The sequence below is a fragment of the Protopterus annectens genome, chromosome 12.part0 (assembly GCF_019279795.1).
Source record: "Protopterus annectens isolate FY-2018-M chromosome 12.part0, PAN1.0, whole genome shotgun sequence".
In the NCBI taxonomy this organism is placed as follows: Eukaryota; Metazoa; Chordata; order Ceratodontiformes; family Protopteridae; genus Protopterus; species Protopterus annectens.
Window position 1 is genome coordinate 18,032,125 of NC_056746.1, and position 22,952 is coordinate 18,055,076.

General features: G+C 38.9%; 1 protein-coding gene across 1 annotated transcript in view; it reads left to right on the forward strand.

Moving 5' to 3' along the window:
- The window catches only part of LOC122817310 (interleukin-17 receptor D-like), a 353,566-nt gene that overhangs the window by 52,235 nt on the left and 278,379 nt on the right, over positions 1-22,952 (forward strand). Inside the window, exon 3 of the mRNA XM_044090533.1 lies at positions 20,522-20,628. Within this exon, the coding sequence (XP_043946468.1) occupies positions 20,522-20,628 (107 nt within the window). The remainder of the gene's footprint in view (positions 1-20,521; positions 20,629-22,952) is intronic.

The following is a 22,952-nucleotide window of genomic DNA, read 5'->3' on the forward strand; positions in this document are numbered from 1 at the left end:
TAGATGATGTATTTTCAGAGTCCAGTCTGACTCCTGACTCTTTACCTCCAGCTTCTGTTAAGCCAGACAGATACTACAGGGTTCCTGATTCACATAATTTTTTTTTAAAAAACCCTGCTGCTGACCCAGAGACTATCTCTCAGGGTCCCAAAGGAGTCAAGGCTTCCACTGCAAAAAAACATACCCCCTCTGACACGGATTCTAGGGCACTGGATAGATGGGGGAAAAATATTTACACCTGCTACCTTGGCTATAAGGGCTTTAAATTGTCAGTTTCATATGCTTAAATATCAGCAATATATTATGTCACTGCTTAAACAGAAAATGTGATAAATTCTGAATGTGCAGAAAACAAAGAAATGCAGGATTTATTGCATGCAGCTGAACAAGTGGGAAAGCATACTTTGCAATGTGGTTTTGATTCTCTGGAGGACTCCTGCAGGGCCGCTGTTACGGGTTCTGTCATTAGGAGGCATGCTTGGATAAAGGAACAGAATCTGCCTGATCATGTTAAAGCAAAATTAGTAGATGCTCCATTACAGCACGATACCTTGTTTGGTGTTAAAGCAGAAGAGGTGTTGAAGAAAATGGAGGACAAAGCTAAATCTATGCAAACAGTCAAGGATTTCTTACAGGTACAGCCTCCAAGATTTAGCAGGCACTGGCCTACAAAGAATTGGTCCTTTCCAGTGTCAGACAGGCCACAAAGAGGGAGATACAGATGCCCTAGAGGCAGATCCCAGCCCCATGGCTCATACAGGTCTAAACAATGGGGTGCTTCTATCTCCAAAAGCGGAGAAGACAATTACAGCCATACAGGAAACAGTCCCAATGACTTCCCCCTGCCAGCACCAAGCACTTAAAGCACTATCACTTGCCACTCTACTCTAAATCCAGGGCAGGCTTTGCCACTGCAGTTCTGCAGGGCCTCATAGCCGCTCCTAATCCTATTTAGCTCCAGCCTCCCAACCCTTAACAGACCTGGGTTATATTCCTTCAGATGTCACATACGTACTTTACAGGTCTGAGCACTTCATTTAACAAAATCAAAGTTTTAGAGCACAACTGAACAAAGCAGTTATGCTTACTGCATCTAACTCATTTAAAAATACACTTGAGATTTTCAGAATTTGTCCTGTATGTTTATCTTTGCTTATGATTGCTGGGGCTCTTTCCCCTTGGGTCTCCACTGAAAATGGGTTGCTTACTATCAATGAAATGCAAATAATTAACAACCTTTTCTTTTTTATAATTATTTTGTATTGTGATTATTATTTAATATTTGCATATTGTCACTTTATCTTTACATATGCTTGCTGGGGCTTTTCCCCTCGGATCTCCACTGAAAATGGGTTTGATTGCAAACTCAGTTGGACTAACCCGGTTGACAAATGTGAAATAAATAAATAATACCACTTCTTACTTTTGTACTTCAGGACTGCATTGAATGCTTCATAAGCAACTCTTTTGTAACTGAAACAAAGAAAACAACCTTCTCTGTGAAGATTTTCACATTCTACCAGTAACTGGGGGTGCTCCTTCAAGTACCCCAGTTTTTGTATAACTTTGTTTATTCATTATTTAATAAAAAATACCAGACTTTTTTTTAGAATCCAAGTATGTACTTCTACAGTTCAAGACTGTAGTGCTTTGGGGCAGCCCACTCAAGTACCCTATTTTTTTATATAATGTTGTTTATTTATTATTTAAAAAATACAGCAATTCTGGTTATATAAAATACAGAGATAAAAAAGGAATATCTGTAAAGTTATTGAAATTAAATATCTATAAAAATAGATATCCTAAAAGTTCTATTTCCAGCACAATTGAAGTGAACAGAACCATATTAATGTTCCTGGATTTTTATCTACCTTTGTAGATAAGAAAAATGATTAATTATATCACTAGTGAATGAAACATAACCATTTGACAGATTCACACATACGAGTATATTAACAGATTCTGCCAGTTCTTATATACCACAGATATAGCAAAGGGAGGGAGACTTTGGGAATAAACTGGGAAGGCAAATGTCAGACAAAAAGAGGAAAGAGAATGGAGTAGAACAAAAGGAATGGAATTCTGATGGTAATTCTCCAGGGGATAGTGTTTGCCTTCCAAGCTATAATGCATGCATGCCACATCTTTATCCCAGCAGCTATAAATGATCTCTAAAATCAGCAAAGAGGACCCAGTGTATGAAGGCTTTACCCTCAGTACCCCTATGTTCCACAGTTTAGGATCCTTTCAAGTGCCCAGGTTAATCTCAAGGAATGTAATCAGCTCAGCAAACGCTACCCCAAAACAAAACACTTACAACACATAGCACACAAAGTCAGTGTACCAAGCAGTCACAGCCCTTAAGGCTGAATAACACACCTGATACCCTTGTAATAGGTGGCTCTATTGTCAGACACACTGACGTCCCGCTCACCAGGCTGAATAAAGAGAAGGTCACAGTGAGCTGCCTGTCGGGCGCTAGGATCCACCACATAACGCAAGCACTCAGGTCACTCCAAAGCAAATACAAATATGACTCAGTCATTGTACATGCTGGCGTGAATGACCTGAGACGTACCTCCCTCGACTACATGAAAAGAGACATAGAGGAGCTCTCTGATCATGTAGCCCAGGCCGGTATGACCCTGACCTTGAGCAGCATCTTACCCTCACCTAGAATGATGCCACAGTATAAAGACAAAATGATCGATTTTAACAATTGGCTAAAATTTTGGTGTCATTCAAAGGGGATCCAGTGTCTGTCAGCCTGGGATGACATGCTCGACAAGCTACGTTGCTTCGCTAGGGACGGCTTGCACCTGTCACCCCTGGGCTTTCGGATATTGGCAAAGGCTCTTGCCACCCCCATAGTGCCTTTTTTAGGCAAGGTTCAAAAGTCAAACCCACCTCCATAGACAGCACAAGGAACAAGAAACTAAGGGTAATGCTGCTAAACGCCAGAAGTCTTAACCTCAAGATGCACGCACTCGAAGCTCTCCTCAGTATGGAGAACATCAATATCTGTGCAGTGGCAGAAACCTGGTTCAAGGCTCCAGAGAGCACCCCAGCACTACCAGGTTATACCTCATATCATGCTTTTCGGCCCCAAAACCCGGACCGAACCACAAAAGGAGGGGCTGTTTCCATATTTATCAAGGATATCCACACCTCCAGGTTAGTGGCATTGCACAAAGTATCGGAGACCATCCATGTGCAACTGACAGTGGGCAAGACTGCTTTTCAGTTTATAGCATCCTATAGACCACCCTCTCAAAGTCAGGAATCCCACTCGACTTTCCTGAAAACATTGGAGAACATGAAGATCTCTCCGAACACCATTATACTGGGTGACTTCAACTACCTAAACATAGACTGGGAGCATTACTCAAGCCCCAGCACCTTAGCCCAAAGGTTCCTGGAATTTATAAACTCAAATGCTATGGAACAACTAGTCACCACTCCCACAAAAGGGGAAAACATACTAGACCTGATCATTACCAACATGGGGACTCTATGCTCCATAGCAGAAGTATATCCCTCATTGGTAAGATCAGACCATAAATTAATTTCACTGGATATCCACATCCCGACCCCACCCCCAGCCCAGAAAACCACAGTGAAAAACTTCTCAAAAGCGAACTTCACACTTCTCAAAACCGAAGTGGAATCCTTCAAGGCCCCAGGGCCAGTGGAAACTACAGCCCAAACTGCAGAAGCCTATATAAACGCATTCTACGGACATCTCCAGGAATGCATGGATCATGCTATCCCAAACAAAATCAAGACCCAATCATCCAAAGGCAGGCATCCAGTCTGGTGGACCCCAGCCATAAATAAATTGTACAACAGAAGGAGGAAGCTACTACATGATAGAGCAAAATCCCTAAAAGGGAAGGCATCTCTGATCAGTACTAGCAAAAAATTACGATCCCTCATAAAATCCTCCAAGGCCAGCTTTGAGAGAAAAATTGCACAGGACACTAAAGACAATCATAAGGCTTTTTTCAGTTATGTTAGGAACCTGGAATGCAACTCCCAGACTTGTTCTGAGTTGATTCTAAACGACAAAAAATACACTGAACCCACAGACATCACCAATATCCTGGCAGACAGGTTCAGTGCAAACTTCTCCACCCCCCCCCCACCAAAAGAGCAAGTATCTATCCCGGCAGAGTGCAGCCTTCCAAACATCTCTGATGCTCAGGTGAAGGCCACCCTCTCCAAAGCAAAAAACACTGCTTCCATGGGACCAGATGGCGTCCCGGGTTGCGTCCTACATGAACTCCAAGAAGAACTAATCCCTCAAGTAAAACTGCTGTACAATCTCAGCCTCACTACAGGATATATGCCCAAAGAATGGTGTACAGCAACAGTGGTCCCACTCCACAAAAGTGGCGCCTCTACTGACCCTGGAAACTATTGCCCCATAAGCCTGACTAGCCTAGTCTGCAAGGCTATGGAGAGGATCATCATGGAACTCATAAACAAAGACATTGGGGACCTACAGACACTAGATCCTACCCAATTTGGCTTCGTCAAGGGAAGATCCTGCCTTTTGAACCTGGTCGACTTCTTCAAAACAGTCACCAAGGCCATAGATGAAGGGAAGGTAGTCCACACAGCCTATCTGGACCTCGCAAAGGCATTTGACACAATACCCCACTCGGGCATCATAGATAAGTTATCCAGCCTAAATATAAACCCCTATGTCACAAGATGGGTCGCAAACTGGCTCAAAGACAGAACCCACAGAGTCAGAGTTGCTGGAGCCATGTCAGACTCGAAACCGGTCACAGGTGGCGTCCCACAAGGTTCTGTCCTGGGACCTCTCTTGTTCGGTATTTACTTTTCTGAGGTACAGGCCAATGTGGGAGGACTATGGCTCACCAAGTTCGCAGATGACTGCAAATTGGGCGCCATAATCGACTCTCCAGCTGACACAAACATCCTTCAGAAAGGTCTCGCAGAGATGGATAACTGGTGCCAGAGCCATGGTCTGTAGCTAAATGCCAAAAAGTGTATAGTCATACCCTTTGGCAAAAACAATGTGCCCACAAATTACCACATAGGTGGTAACCCATTAAGTACAGAGAAAGTAATTAGGGATCTGGGGACCCAAGTTGATAGCAATCTCTCCTTTGACAACTACATTGCCAAAGTGGTTAGAAAGACCTTCTACATAACCCACCTAATCATGAAATGATTCACATCTAGATCAAGAGAGGTAGTTGTGCCCCTTTATTCATCCCTCATCAGGCCCATCATAGAATACAATGCCCCCTTTGGGATTTACCTTACCTGACACCTGCAGCAATTAGAAAGACCCCAAAAGTACCTCACCAGGAGGATCAAGGGACTCAAACAGATGCCATATGCTGCTCAGTTAAAAAAACTCCAACTCTACTCAGTTGCATACCGCCTACTTTGAGGTGATCTATGCCTGACATATAAAGCTATGTCCAACCCAGAATTAATGGACATGCTCCACCTCAGTAAATCTAAATCCCTTAGAGCCACGCACTCGAGGGACTTGAACCTCAGCACAGAAATAAATAGAACATGCTGGAGGGACAGATTCATAACCCAGAGGCTCCCTTCGCTCTGGAATAGAATTCCAATTCATGTTAGGCAGAGCACCTCACTGACTCTCTTCAAGAAGAATCTTGATGAGTGGATGGGGGATCGTAGGTTTGTCCCGGGGATTACTTCCGTGTCACTATTAGACAGAGGCACAGTAAACTAAACTTTAAAAAGGGCACAGTATACTCAAATCAAGGGGTGGCGTAAGCCAAACACAATCGGGCTAGGCTTATAAATGCCCCAGGGCAGATAGCCTAGTATGAACCTATGAACCTATAAGACTGTAGTATGAACCTATGAACCTATAAGACTGTGTTGCACCTGTCACTGACCTCATCTGGCAGAAACCTTACTTAAAATCACACTACAGTGACATGATTCTTGACAGACAGTCAGAGATAATCATCAGTGGGGACTTCAACATAAACTGAGGCATTACACTCACACCTGATAGCCTATGGAAATATGATGTATGGATCCTTCCAGTTCATCACACTACTACTGACTCAAGCTAAAGCTAAGGGCTAAAAACTACCATAGGAATGTAAGGCCGAGCTTCTTAAGATCTTCACAGATCAATAGCATAGTAAGCACCTATGTTGTTCTTCTTTCAGCTTTTCCCGGTTAGGGGTCCCCACAGCGTAACTCTAGTCTGCTAATGATTGGCAGTAGATTTTTAAGGTGCCAGCTTGATGCCCAACCTTCAATGAAGACATGCCCATTTACGCATGTCTTTCGAATGCCACTCGACCGTGGGGAGGACATGCAGACTCCACACAGAAGGCACTCCAGCCGAGAATCGAACGGGAGAACCTCTTATGGACTTACAAAAACAGTGTTATAACCCACACATTGGGACTAGTTTCTAACTAGACTCCTTACACTAGTTCATACTGGCAGGGACACAATCTGATAGCCACACTGACTACTTGGCAATACCCTGTGACTAAGTACACTTTCAAATGGTAGTTTATACTAAAGTAATTATTACCATAAAAATAACATGATGGAATATGATGGTGATTCATGATGCAACAGTATAAATCATGACCAAAGAATGCAGACCTGGAGATGCTCCATGAATGCTAGGATACAGCCAACTGCTGCAGTAATTAGTATTTTTACACTTTTGGATGGATTCATGAAGATACAGTCCACAGACAGCTATATCAGAAGAGGGACTTGGGAGTTAAGGTATCGGTGTTACTGCTGTCTTATCAGTTTTCACTCTCAGATTTAGCATGAGGTCTGGACCAAGGAATAGCTGCGTGTCTGAATTTGACAGACAATATCTCAGAATCTCACCAGAATATAAAAACGGAGTCAATATGTAAGTTAAAGAGCATCTAATAACAAGGCAAATTCTAATGTGAATACAGCCAGGCCTTGCAAAGAACCTGAAGAATGAAAGAAAAGCAGAAACACAGATTCAAGCTAAGAGAAACAACATGAGTCTTTAATGCACTGACAGGGATGTATTTCTGAAAATGTAGGCAGAGATCCTAGTATCACATAGCTAGATACTTATGGTGCAGACAGGCAATACTTAGGAATACAAGGGTCAAATAGGTACAACAAATGTTGATATTCAATTACCTGAGGTCCTGGTGACTATGTAAAGTTTGCAGTTCAAGCTATTTTTTGTGTGCGGTGAAGATATTTGCTACCCTTGCATCTGCCAAATATCACACAGGTGTCTGACGTACCATTGCTTACTGTAATGTTAACTCTCCTGTTGGCTAGAAAGTTCAGGAGGGCATTTACTTTTTGAGGCATTAAGCTAGTGGCTGCTGTCTAGTCAGTTCATTCCATTTCAAGTAAACAATATTTATACTGCCAAGACAATTCAGAAATCCACAAAGCTCCTAAGAATGTCCACAGAAATGAATAAAACCATTCCTAAATCATTGTTTTTTGACTACTGTAATGCAAGAAGGCACTGCTTGCAGTGTTCTTATAACTAACCACAGTATTTAAATCTGTGGTTCTCTCTACTGTGTAAACTTTGACATCTAAAAAACTAAACCTGTTTGTGTTCTTATTCAAAGTAAAAGTTAAAAAAATAAGTATTCTGATTGTAGTAATAAAATCACTTAACTGTTCTTCTTTCCCAACCAAATAAAACAGTATAATTGATAAAGCAATAATATTACTTAACTTTTCAAAGCTTCTAATATTGTTGACAGTATATAATTCACAATATGCCATTACCAAGTTAGCATAATTAAATGTCATTCAGGCACCCATATATACACTTTTCTTTTGACAACAAAAAATCCCTCAGGAAAAAAAAAATAGATTGTTTAACACTTATTCCATACTCTTTGTTAAAATGTCATTTATCCTATACTGTATTATTTATCCCTATAGAACATATGTGACACCTATTCAACCCCTACATCCTGTGGTTTTACTGTCTAGCTAGACTATACATCAACTGTTACTAAAAACTCATCAGCTTGCATAGTCACATTTCTAGTCTTCTCCAAAAAAATGAAAAGTATCCCTGATGAAATACAGCATATTTTGGATTATTATAAAAAGTAATCTGTCAACAAACTTAGAAATAGGTTCTAATTTTGAAGCTGGGGAGAACACTATAGATCTTAGAGGGGAAACATTCATATTTTTGTGGATGTTGGATATGCCAAACAATTTCCCTATACATGGATGTTCCATACTGAAAAACTCATGCATGGAATTAGAAATAACCCCATCCATGTAACTGTCAAATAACCAATAATAAGAAGGTCTATAATCATTTTTGATACCACTCACATACACTCTCATAAAAAGAATAATCTTTCAACATCCATATACCAACCAATTATTGTAATCATCAGTATTCATGATGACTGTCAATCCTCCCTTGACAGCTTTCATAATACAAAATGTATTATCTAAAGGCTGTTCTCTTTAACTATTTTTTTCATGACAAATCATATTATAATATTTCATAAAAAAATGAAACCTTTAGTCGAATAAATAATTAAAACAAAAGAATGACTAAATACAAAATAAAAATAAATTTAATTCAAAGGAAACACACATTCAGTTAGTGCTTTCATCTCAACAGACTTCTTCAAGCTGAATGTAATATAATAAATAACCACAATTTATAACAAGAACGTCAAATGATCTCCATAGAATAATTAAATAATTACTTCCTAAATTGATGCCTAACCCTCGTTACTTAAAAAAAATACTTTAACATTTTCTTTATCATTTAGACTTGGAGGGTTACATGCATCGTCTTATCTGCCAGCAGTATTCAATCCAGTCTAATACCTCTTTTGCATCAACCCTATTCAAAAAGTTATGAACCTGATCAATAACTATAAAATTAAAATCCACCTTCTATTTACCTTTAAGGTAATGTTTACTTAGCACATTATTTTTATCTCCTATTTCAATGACATATACTTGCTCATATATTCTAAAATGTAGCTCCCTGATTGCCCCCCCCCCCCATATAGTATGCTGAACAGGACAAACAAACACTAAATACAATGCATATTTAGAATTGCAAGAGGAATATCCTGGTATAAAGACTCTTCTATCTTTAATGACCACCTCAGTCTTACCTACATTTAAACACTGGCAATATTTGCAATTATAACACTTAAACATACCTATTTTCTTACTTTTTTCTTTAACTAAATCCAAGTTAGCTTGAAACTTATCTTTCAAACTTTGCCCCATTTTGTTAACAAATACTGGCTCATCTCCCACTATTTTTCTGACTTCTGGGAAATTTCTCAGAATCTTCCAGTTGTCCTTGATAATGATTTTTATATTTTTTTTCATCTAGGGGAAATTGTACCATCATCCCTGTTCTATAATCTCTTTTAACAGCAGACTGCTTATTACAAAAATGGCATTTTCTTTTGGTAATTACTTCTATCATACTTCTGTCCATCATCTTTTTCAGATATCTTCTTGCTGCTAATTTATTAAATAAACTAGATGCTTCTTTGTAGAATTCATTTCATCATCAGTTAAATCACTAACTCTCATTAGTTGTCCTTTCACTGTATTATTTTTAAAATTTTCCAGAATGCATACTATCAACACTTAAGTAAGTATTGTTTTGCACATCCTTTTTGAATATTTTAGTCTTTAACTTCACATTTGTATAAACTTCAACATCTAGAAATACAACTCTATTAAGATCACAAGAAAATACAGATTTTAAATAATTATACACATTATTAATAAAATCTACAACACTTTCAAACTTTTAACTCACCTTTCCAAATTAAAAAAAATGTTATCGATAAAATGTTTATAAAACGCAATACTTTCAAAAACTCGCTCTTACAAATATATTCTTTTTCCTACCCAGTCATGAAAACATTTGCATAGCTAGGAGCTATGACTGCTCCCATGGCCACTTCATAAACTTGCTGGAAAAAGGCATTAAATTAAAAAAAATGTAATTCAAACCTACACCAAGCATTTCTATTAGTAAATAAATCAAATTGTCAGAAAACAACTTTGAACTTATTAGTTCCATTCTAAGAAGCTCCATTCCAACTTCATTGGGTACCATAGTAGATGACATACCTGTGGAAGCATGGAGATGTTTAAGTGAAATGGCAGTGGAGTTTCTAACCAGATTGTTTAATGAAATCTTGGAAAGTGAAACGATGCCAATGGAGAAAAAGGGTTTTGGTACCAATTTTTAAGAATAAGGGTGATGTGCAGAGCTGTAGTAACTACAGAGGAATTAAATTGATCTGTCACAGCATGAAGTTATGGGAAAAAGTAGTGAAAGCTAGGTTAAGAAGGGACATGATGATTAGTGATCAGCAGTATGGTTTCATGCCGGGAAAGAGCACTACAGATGCGATGTTTGCTCTGAGAGTTTTGATGGAGAAGTACAGAGAAGGTCAGAAGGAGTTGCATTGTGTTTTTGTAGATTTAGAGAAAGCATATGAGGGTGGCTAGAGAGGAGTTCGGGAGTGTCAGAGAAATATGTAAGAGTGGTGCAGGATATGTACGAGGGTAGTGCGACAGTGGTGAGGTCTGCAGTGGGAGTGATTGATGTGTTTAAGGAGGTGGGATTACATCAAGGATCAGCTCTGAGCCCGTTCTTATTTGCAATGGTGATGGACAGGTTGACAGACGAGATCAGACAGGAGTCCCTGTGGACTATGATGTTTGCAGATGACATTGTGATCTGTAGTGAGAACAGGAAACAGGTGGAGAAGACACTAGAGAGATGGAGATATGCTCTAGAGAGAAGAGGAATGAAGGTCAGCAGGACTAAGACAGAATATATGTGTGTAAATGAGAGGGAGGATAGAGGAATGGTGAGGATGCAAGAAGTAGAGGTGGCGAAGGTGGATGAGTTTAAATACTTGGGGTCAGTAGTTCAGAGTAATGGTGAGTGTGGAAGACAGGTGAAGAAGAGCGTACAGGCAGGATGGAATGGGTGGAGAAGTGTGTCAGGAGTGATTTGTGACAGATGAGTACCAGTAAGAGTGAAAGGGAAGGTCTACAAGAGGGTTGAGAGATCAGCTGCATTATACGGGTTGGAGACAGTAGCATTGACAAAAAGGCAGGAGTCAGAGCTTGATGTGGCAGAATTAAAGATGTTAAGGTTTGCAGTGGGTGTGACGAGGGTGGACAGGATTAGGAATAAGTATATTAGAGGGTCAGCCCAGATGATAAGGATGAAGCTACCAGATAACAGGAAAAGAGGAAGGCCTAAGATAAGGTTTATGGATGTGATGCGAGAGGACATGCAGGTGGTTGGTGTGACAGAGCAAGATGCAGAAGACAGGAAGAAATGGAAACAGATGATCCGCTGTGGCGACCCCTAACCGGGAAAATACAAAAGAAGATGATGAGTGTATAAAGACTGTATGTCCAAAGTAAATAGTCAGAATCAAAGTCACACTTTGAAGCCCCTGTCTGCAATCAAAAGTGCCTCTTGTAAAAGAGTGCCCCAGTCTTACTACTATTTGCAAATGATCATCCAAAAAAGTAACAACTGGTCTTAATGGTGTATCATCCAAACTCTTATGTACTTTAGGCAGGCCATCAATTCAACTAATTTTAGGATTCCTAACCCATTAAAAAACTAGCCATCTCAGCATCAGTCATTCCATCACACAACCAAAATATTAGGATTCTCTAACAATTCATCAAGAACTTCACTCTTTTCACCTGTTAGATTATAATACTTGTTCTCAGGTTTCTCTTTAAATAAGTCTCTCAGCTGTCCTTTGTAGTCACAAAAAAGCCTCAAGTTCAGATTTTAACAGAGGATTAAGGAGTCTAGGTTTAAAAAATTATTTTGAGCTCTAAACTCTTCATTAAATAAAGATTTAAAGTTTAATTTTCTCACAGGCTCTCAAATTGTTGATCACAATATTTTGGTTTTGAAAGCAGTTAAGGGTAATACTTTGGTTGTTCTGGAGAGAAAAGTTTATAACAGCCATATGGAGATCATAGTATCATAAAAGATTACTAGGCTATCGACCCGGAGGTCATTTTAAGCCTAGACCTTTCAACCCAATGTAATACCATAGAAGTACTAGTCAATGCCCAAGATTGCATTTAGTGATGACTGTCCATGGCCAGGAGGGTTGTGGGCATTATCTCCAGTAAGAATTTACGGTGCCCCATCCACTAATCTAGGTTCCTCCTGAACAATGGCATAGAGGTGATTTGTTTCACATGAATTGTTAGCCTGTTCCAAAGATGTGGCAGTCACTGGGAGATAAATCTGTCCCTTTAGCATGTCCTATTTAAGTCACAGGCCATATTTAAGTCCCTGGAATGGGTAGCCCTATACCCATTTGATAGGTTTGGGTCTTGGGTTGCTCTCTAGGCCAGGCATAAGTCTCCCTAAGAAGTCTATATGATACAGAGTATAGTGACAGGGATTTTAGTCGGTCCATGTAAGGCACATGCTGGAGGCCCTTGATCTTCTTTGTTAGAAACCTCTGATGTTTCTCTAATTGGGGTAGGTGCTTAGTATGTTACATACTGAATGGAGCTTTATATTCAGTTATGGGCCAGATAAGTACTTCTTCTGCTCTCAAAGCAATAACTTACTAATCAAGTGAGCTATGTGGAAAGCTTTCCTTACAATGGTAGACATGTGGTGGTCAAAGTTAAGGTTGTAGTCAGCCTGTGTTCCCGGGTCCCTTACCACTTCATTGGTACTTAGGGTATTGTTACTGATTTGATAGTGTGAAGGGACATTGCTTGTACTGAAGGGAATGATGATGCATTTCTTTGTATTCAGTTTGAGACCATGACTAATACAGCAGTCGTTGGTCTGTGTGAGACCGTCCTGGAGTGTGCTAACATAATTCGGGGATTCAATGATTGCACCTAGTTTGCCAGATTTAAAAGGCAGGATCTGCCCCTCAGGAAGCTGAATTGGGTAGGATCCAGAGTTTAGAGATCAACAATGTCTTTATTTATGAAGTCCAAAATGATATGTTCCATGGCCTTACAGATGAGGCTGGTCAGGCTTATGGGTCTGTAATTCCCTGGGTCTGTTACTAGGCCACTTTGTGGAGGTGAATAACTATAGCTGTTCTCCATTCCACAGGAACAAAGCCTGTAATTATGCTATGACTGAAAAGGGTACTTAATGGTGATGCTAGTTCATGTTTTTACTTGTTTATAAGACAGCCTGGGATGTCATATGGTCCCATAGAGGCTGTGTTCTTTGCCTTGGACAGAGCTTTGAGGACCTGTTCTTCAGATATGTAAGGTGGGAGAGAGTTTGGGGGAGGGTTTGTTGTAAGTTAGGAGGGGATAAGGGAGTGACATTTTCACCAAATATATCCGCTAGCAGGTTTGGTATCTCTGCGAGGTCAGAGTGTGTGATACCATTGTCCATCAGTTCTGCACATGCTTGCATCCTACCCTTTAATTTACGTACATAGCTGTAAAAGGCCTTATGGTTATCCTTGGCAGTACTTGCTAGGTTTCTCTCAAAGGAGCTCTTGGAAGATTTGACAAGTTGTCTTATTTGCCTGTTAAGGCTGAGGAGGGTGCTTTTCCGTTTTTCGGTCCTTGTCTTTGTTTTCTTGGACAGCAACATTTTGTGTTTATTGTAGAGTTTGTTGATGCTAGAAGTCCACCATGACAGCTTGATTTTACTTTTGGCTGTGCCTTTGATTCTATCTGGTACAGCCGGGTTTATACACTTATGCAAGTGATTGTACAGGGCTTTTGTGTAAACGTTGCCGTAGTTACCACTTTCAGCTTGGGGTGAGGCTTGGAACACATTTATACCTTCACCTAGGAGGGTATAGCTTGCCTTGCTGAAGTTTTTTAGTCTGATTTCACCTTTTGTGAGTTCTGGTTTTAGTGTCAGTTTGAAGGTGACTGATTTGTGGTCCAACAGTTGCAGCAGTTCACTTCTTTGACATGTTGGTAAGGACCAGGTCTAGAATGTTTGTTCCTATTGTTGGGGTATAAACAATTTGCTCCAGGGAATTAGAATTCACAAAGTCAAGGAACTTTTGTGCTAACAAGTTTGGGCTAGAGTAGGTTTTCCAGTTGATGGTGGGATAATTGAAATCCCCCATAACCAGTGTGTTCAGTAACATGTGGATTGTCTTCAGTTTGGTTAAGCAGGCTTCATGGGTGTCATGACCCATGGAGGAGAATCTATAACTGGCTTGAATGGGGGGTCTTACCCACTCTAACCTGAAACTGGAGTAACTCCATGGAGTTGTCCAGTCTAACTAGACGTGAGTGAATTTATCTCTAATATAGATTGAAACACCACCTCCTTTGGCTTTCACACATTCATTTTGAGGTCTAAAGGTGTGAAAAGCATTGTAGCCTTGCAGAGACAAAGTACTCTCTGAGGCCTTAAACCAGGTTTCTGTGACTGTACAGACATCTACATCTTCTAGTGATAGAAGTGCTTCCAGGGAGTACAGTGTTTGGTTTAAATTCCTAGCATTTAGCAGAATGACCCTTATTTTGTTCTGATTGTTTAATTTCACATCAGTAATGTTGTTTTCGAGCCATTGCCTAAAAAAGGCACTATGGGGGTGGCAAGAGCCTTTGCCAACAGCCGAAAGCCTAGGGGTGCCCAGTGCAAACTGTCTCTGGCAAAGCAGCTAGGTTTGTTGACCATGGCTTCCCAGGCAGACAGGAAATGGATCCCCTTAGAATAACACCAAAAACTAAGCCAATTATTGAAATCAATAATTTTTTGTTTATACTGTGGCATAATGTTAGGTGAGAGTAGTATGCTGCTCAACGCTAGGGACATACCTGCCTGTGACACATACTCAGAGAGTTCAACCATGTCTCTCTTCATATAGTCCAGTGAGGTTCATCTCAAGTCATTCACACCAACATGAACCATGACAGAGTCATAACGGTACCTGTTGCTGAGAGACCTGAGTGCATGCGTGATTTGGTGAATCTTGGCACTGGACAGGCAGCTAACCCTGACTTTCTCCTTGTCCAATCTGGTGAGTGGGACATCTGTGTACTTTGCTATTGAGTCTCCAGTGACAAGAAAAGTACGTTTTTGAGTGTTACGCCTTACGGGCGTGATGGGTGAGACACTGGTGTTGCTATGTGTCATGTGTGCTGTGGAGACTGTGTTAGCTGTAGCAGAGTTGTGTTTTAGAGGTCTCTGGTGTTTCGGTAAGTTTTTCAAGAGAACCACCGCATATGTAGATTTACATGTTTGATGTGAACTATGTGTATGAGTAGTGGTACAATGTGAATATGTAGTGGTGGATGAGTTGACAACCTTCTCTGTGTTACTGTCTTGAGTGAGAGAGAGCATGGATACTAGATTCTTGGTGTAAATACATCTCTCGCACTCTACTATACTGTGTTATTAGTAGGGGGTTGTGTGTGTACATGAGGCAATGTCTACAGTGCCTCGTGCCTCAAAGGGATGATGCTGTTGGATGCAAGTTTTTTCAAGAATGTGTTTTTTTTCAGATATTAAGAAAATATATGGCAGAATTGACTCATAGAGGGTGGGTTGTGTGATGGAGTGATTGATGCTGAGACAGCTAGTTTTTTTTTTTTTTTTTAATGGGTTATGAATCCAACATTAGTCAAATTTTTGGCCTGCTTAAAGTACATAAGAGTTTGGACACTCCACCTTTAAGACCAATTGTTACAAGCAGTGGATCTAACACTGAATCTATGGCTATTTTTTGGATGATCATTTGCAAAAAGTAGTAAGGCTGGGACACTCTTTTACAAGAGATACCTTTGATTTCAGACAGGGGCTTCAAAGTGTGACTTTGACTGATTCTGACTATTTAGTGTCTTTGGACATAGTCTTTATACCCAATGAAGTTGGAATGGAGTTTGTTAGAACAGAACTCATAACATTGCAGAACAATGCTTACTTGAGTTTTGATAGTATGCATTCTAGAAACATTAAAAATAATACAGTGAAAGGACAACTAATGAGAGTTAGTGATTTAACTGATGATAAAATGAATTCTACAAAGAAGCATCTAGTTTATTTAATAAATTAGCAGCAAGAGGATATCCAAAAAGATGATGGATAGAAGTATGATAGAAGTAATTACTGAAAGAAAATGTCATTTTTGTAATAAGCAGTCTGCCGTTAAAAGAGATTATAGAACAGGGATGATGGTACAATTTCCCCTAGATGAAAAAAAGGTAAAAATATTATCAAGGACAACTGGAAGATTCTGAGTAGTTTTCCAGAAGTCAGAAAAATAGTGGGAGATGAGCTAGTATTTGTTAACAAAAGGGGGCAAAGTTTGAAAGCTAAGTTTCAAGCTAAGTTGGGTTTGGTTAAAGAAAAAGGTAAGAAAAGAGGTATGTTTAAGGGTTATAATTGCAAGTATTGCCAGTGTTTGAATGTAGGTAAGACTGGAGTGGTCATTAAAGACAGAAGAGTCTTTATACCGGGATGTTTCTCTTGTGATTCTAAATATGTACTGTATTTAGTGTTTTGTTTGGCCTGCTCAGCATATTATATAGGGAGGGCAATCAGGGAGCTACATTTTAGACTATATGAGCATGTATGTGCATGCCATTGAAATAGGAGATAAAAATAATGTGCTACGTAAACATTACCTTAAAGGTAAATAGAAGGCGGATTTTAATTTTATAGTTATTGATCAGGTTCATAACTTTTTAAATAGGTTTGATGCAGAGGAGGAACTGGACTGGAGGGAATACTGCTGGCAGATAAGATGATGCATATAACCCTCCAGATCTAAATGATAAAGAAAATTTTAAAGTTTTTTTTTTTTTTTAAAGAAAGAGGGTTAGGCATCAATTTAGGAAGTAGTTATTTTTATTCTGTTGATATCATATGATGTTCTTGTCATAAATTGTGGTTATTTGTTATATTACATTGCATCTGAACAAGACTTTTGAGATGAAAGCACTAACGGAATGTGTGTTTCTTTTGAACTAAATTTATTTTTATTTTGTATTTAGTAATTCGTTTGTACATATTATAATATTTATTCATCAATTATCTTCTCAAATCTTCTGTTAATATCTTTTAATAGGAATCCTCAAAAACTCTGATAACTGTATATAAAGGTGGACTAAAAACACAGGGCACTTTAAAATCTGTTTTACTTGGTATTAAAACACCCTTTAAATTCAGTTTTTGCATGAACTCCTTAAAATCTATAATTGTGTTAACCAAAACTGCCCATGCTGAAAGAATAAAGGAAAAACTTATGAAGCTCCAGGGCATTTTACATATGGTTCATCTTTTACAGTATATTTTGCTCAGTATGTCACATGTGATATGCTGTTACATAGGAAAAAACAACAGAACCTTAAGAAAAGGAAGTTAGAATTGAGGAGTCGACTCCACAAAGAGGCAAGTTACAAGCGGAGTCCCTCAGGGATCAGTTCCCACGTCTGTAAATTCAAGGCCAATATCAGTGGTCCCTGGCTAACTAAATTTGCAGATGATTGCAAATTAGTAGTCATTGAATCCCCCACTGACACAAATGTTTTCCAGAAAGGACTGGCCCAGACAAATAACTGGTGTCAGACCAATGGACTAAAACTAAATGCCAAGAAGTGCATAATAGTATCTTTTGGGAAATCATCCACCCCTGGTAACAATCATATTGGCAACACACCTGTAAGAGTCAACCCAGTAGTCTGGGACATGGGGACACACATTGGCAGTAATCTAGCCTTTGACCATCATGTGTGAGGAAATCATTCTGTGTTGTGCAACTTATAAAAAAATGGTATGGCATCTAGGTCCAAGGAGGTCACTGTCCACTGTATTCAGCATTCGTAAGACCTATCATTGAGTACAGCGCCCCCTTTGGTATGTACCTGTCTAGGCATATCCAACAATTATAACATTCACAGAGGTTCCTCACTGAAAGAATACAAGGTGTAAGTAACATGTCCTCCACAGACTGCCTCATTGTCCTATCCTTGTATTTTGTCTCCTACAGGCTGTTAAGGGGAAATCTATGCCTGGCGTATAAAGCATTGCCAGACCTCTCCCTGATGGACTTCCTGCATACCCACAAAACAAACAGCACCAGAATTACTTGTTCTAAAACCTTGCCTGTGATATTAATAGGTCCTGCTGGAGAAACAAGTATGTATACCACAGACTACCCCTTCTCTGGAACAGGCTCCCCATTCATGTGACGCAGAGTTCCTCCCTAACCCAATTCAAGTGTAACTTGGGCAATTGGATGGGGAACAGGAAATGTATTCCTGGTTTGGCACCTATATCTGTAATGGCCACGGGCAGCCTGTAAATGGTTTATCTCCCAGGCCCCTGCTTGTAAATGTTTCATCTCCCAAGCCCCTGTTTACACTTATCAAGGGTACCAGACTTGTCAGAGATTTGGGATGCATGGCTAAGCATAACAAGGTCCTGTGATCATTAGCCTAGTAAACACCTATGAACCTATCAATCTGTTATGGGTAAAAAATAAAAAATGCTGTCAATACTTTGGCCAAACATTCCACAATATTTGTTGGTTTTAAGAAATTCATTTTAGTAGTGGATTATGTTACCTGAAAATTTTCAGGGGAACAAAGATGATGAACTTGATTTTTTTTTAATTAAATGGTAGATTGTATTGAATTGCTGTGTTTCCCTTGGATTAAATTATGCTGTGAACTACAAATGTATTTTAGAAAGAAGTAATGACAAAAAATATATGTAAGTAATTTAAAATAGGGAGAGTATATATTTTGATTAGTCATTTAACTTTGTATATTCAATAAAAGAATGGATTAGTTGCAAAAGATTTTAATCTGATGAAGACCTTTTATGGTCAAAAGCTCTAAATAAATTTAAATTTATTTTGCTCTGCACCGAGTGTTTTTTTCTTTTTTAATATTTATATTGTGCCTTTAAATAAAGTGAAAAGAAAAAATGTTGAAAAAGATCTGAAATGTTTCTGCAATGGAATTTGACATTTAAGGCAATATACAGTAAGATATAGCCTGGCTTGATAGCACAGAGGTTAAGATGCAGTATTACCAGCTGGTAGACCTGGGTTCATAGCCTGACTGGCAATCAACTTCCTTAATATGCGTTATTAGTAAGCTTCATGGAGTCTTGCCATGAGTCGATTTCAACTCAAGGGCAATTACTTGCTTTTTATACTATAGCTATGCTTTGAGTAAAAAAGTAGTTGGAGAAATCAGAGTTAACACCATTAATTGCCCTTTTATGGAAATTAGCTTGATTTCTGTGACCCAACAAAGTACAATAAATTTTTGTGGAGAATTAAGAACTAGTCGCTTGTGTGCCTTGTTACTACAGTAGGTCTAGGGTTACCACCTGTCCATCTTTGCGAGGGACAGTCCGTCTTTGGGCAGTTGTGTCCTGCAAAAAAAACTACAAAATGGCAAATGTCCTCAGATTTTAGGACAAAAAATATTTCCTAAGTTTTCTTTAATAGTTGCATGCAACAGCTATTTTGTATCTGAAATACCTAAATGTTCTATGAAACAGCATAAGCAACTCAAATGTTATACGAATGAGCTTTTATTTGTGTAAAAAAGTGAAGTTCTGTAGTTTGCACTGGCCGTGGGTAGGTTTAGTTCTTCAAAATCTCATGTTTCTACAAAAATGTCCCACTTTGGGCATTTGAAAAGGTGACAACCCTAAGTAGGTCATTACTCTGGTTCAGATGTTGATGGCAGATGGTACCATTCAATGAATGGTATCTCCAGGAATATAATTTTCTTGATTTAAGTTCCTCAAACTAAGAATTTCCTAAGTGGCTTTACTTTTTTACTCTGTACTACACAATTGTAGCATTGAAAGTACATTTTTCTCCCTTGTAGGGTGGTTTTCTTTTTCCCATGATTGTGTAACCATGAAGTTATAAGTAAGGTAAATACTGCTGCAAAAGTCTTTTTTCATGATGTCCTTCGTGGTTTCAATGACTATACTGTTAACAAGTTTAACTCAGGCAGTTTGCTGTCTGTGGATTATATATCAACTTCTCACAGGCACCTGCTAAAGGAAGAAGATCAAAAATTAAAAAGCCAGAGAGGAAATAAAGTGCATCAATAGAAATCACATGTTTAATAACATGACAAGCAGGTAAAGGTGCACTCAAACTACATCTGCCTTAACCTTGAGCACATTCTTTTGCTAAACAAGCATATTAGGAGCTGTCATTTCACAGACATTATTATTCAGTATTATTACTGTTGTAATTTTCAAACCCCTTGCCTCTGTGTAACAGTGCATTCTCAAGTCTGTTTGTTTTTGAAGTAACTAAAGACTAAGTTGAAGCCAAAAATATTTTAAATGTCCACCCTGGAAGAAGTAAAATGTTTATCAGTCTATTTTCAACACAAAGACAGGGCCATATGCATCAGGAGCTGCTATAACTAAATCTAGGACCTGAAGTACAGCAAGCATTTTCTGATATCCAAGGCAGAATGGGATAAAGTGAATAACTGAGTATCTTTTGTATTACAGGAATCACATTTTTACTTGGATTTATCATTGACCTTAAAGGAGTCACTGGACCAACCTTCAGTGGATGTCGGCAATTGACTCTAACAAACAGTATAATTAGTGAAATGGTAAGCTTAAATTACAGGACAAGTGGTAAAGCCATATCTGAAATATGCAAATCCCAACACTGCACATATTTTGTTGATTATTTATCTGTTTATCTATCGATCATTTATTGACTCATTACAAGCATGTGCGCCTCCAGGTGTTTCTGCAGTTCCTCCTACTGCACCTGTAGGTGTTAAGTATTTCTAGTTCATATTTGCATTAATAATTCCAAAACCATACATACAAGGTATCAGAATATTTTATCTTGAAGCATACATAATGACAAACACAATCGTATTAATATTTGGCCTCTGTCAATGAGTATTTGTTAGAATTGTAAGGTGATAATTTCAATTTTAAAGGCTCAAGCCACACCCACTGGGAGTTAAAGGTATACACTTCAAAGAGCTGCAATGGAGGGAATGAGTTAAATGAGATGGTCCATCAACACTTTTCAGCCGTAACCCAGATTACAGTTGCAAAGATAAATCTAAAACATACACACTCGTCTGTATCCAATCAACCAGCATGTTTTTTGGGATGTCAGAAGAAACTGGATTACACAGAAAGTATGTGCAGACACAGGAAAACATGTCAACTCCACATAGACAGTGACTAGTAGTGAGGGCTGAACACTGAGGTTGTGATGAAGAGCTCTGACCATTGAATTTTTGCACTAAATAATGTAAATTAGATCACATTCTCTGATTGTCTGCTTAATCTAGTTCAGGGTCCTAGGGAAGCTGTAACTGTCCCAACACTCAGTAAGCATATGACAATGACCTTGGATGGGAGGTGTCAACCCATTCTAGGATACACGTTCGTAGTCATTCACACACAATTGCAAACAGCTTAATTGACCTCCAAATCATCAAGATTTCCCAAATAAGTATCACATGTGTGAACTCTATATCCCATTGCCCTGTCCATTTATTTATTTATTTTTATTAATTTGTATTTTTTCTATTATTTTGGACTTTATGATTCTTGATTATTTTGGAGGGGTAATAGAGAAGAGAAGTATTATGCCATATCAGTGCAAGGTTTTTAATTATAATTGGTTTAGCTTTGAATCTTTTGTATGAATAAGGCAGAAGAGCATTGTGTCATTTTAATTTTTATCTGTGAGATTTTGAAATCACCCTAGTTATTTGAAGATCATTAATTTAGTTGTATTGACATACATACATGTGCAAATGGTTTGCTTAGTCAGTGTTGCTCTTGTGTCAGCAGTAGGGCTCTGCTAAACCCTTTCCTAAAACTGCCATTCTGCACTATGGGGCTTGGCTCAGGCCTGTCTCTGCTGAGTAGTTTGTGATAGTTGCAATGTCAGCTGACTGACTAATTGTTTGTAACATTCTGAATACTGCGATAAGTCCAAATTTGAAAAGTCAGGACTGTTGTAACGACTGCTAACTGTGAAAATCCATTAGAAGTTAGTTTGACTAATCTTACTCATATTATTTGATGTCAACTTTTTCTACTTAATATGCTTTATTGGTGATTTTTTTTAAGTGCAGAGCAAAAAGACTGTGGCAACATATTATACAATAGGTAGACAATAAATTGGTTAAGACCTTTGCGTCAAATTCCCAGGAGGATCAGATCTGACCCTGGTTACCGTCTGTGTGCAGTTTGCATGTTCCCTGTGAAGTTGTCTTTTCCCACTTCCCTAAAACATGTTGATAGATTGAACATTCAGATTATCTAGATTAGAGTTATTCTTGCTTTTGTGGTCCAAGTCATGGTTGAAGAGGGTTCCAGGGGCCACCTGACTTACCCAGTTAACAAACAAATTCATAATATATCATTACAGGAGCAATACAATTAAATAGCCAAAGAGCCACTGACAATTCATTTTTATGCTTACATTTACCAGAAATTAAATTTTGAAAATGGTGAGTCAAAAAACCTGCAAAAATAGAAAGACATTTTTTTTTGCAGGAAGGTAAGCCCCCCCCCTGCACCTCCTGATGTGGGGAGCACCCCCCCAAAATATTTAATTATACATACCAAAACCACATCTGCAACACAGTGGAGAAAAGGGGAAAACCCCTGAAAGGTGCACCATTGGCCTGCACATTACTATACACTGTGATGAAACTCACAGCGATTTAACATCTTTGCAATGAAGATGTGCAACGGAAGAATAAGTGATGACTACTAGGTACTCCCAGTTAAAAACTGAAATAGAATTCTTTGATTACACAGACAGATCCAAGCAGTATCATGATGTCACACCAGCATTCAGCATGAAAGTGTTTAGCCAGTCATATTGACTAACAATAAAAATACTTGGGAGAACAAATCAGATTACTCATTAACGCCATCCTTTTTGCTGAAA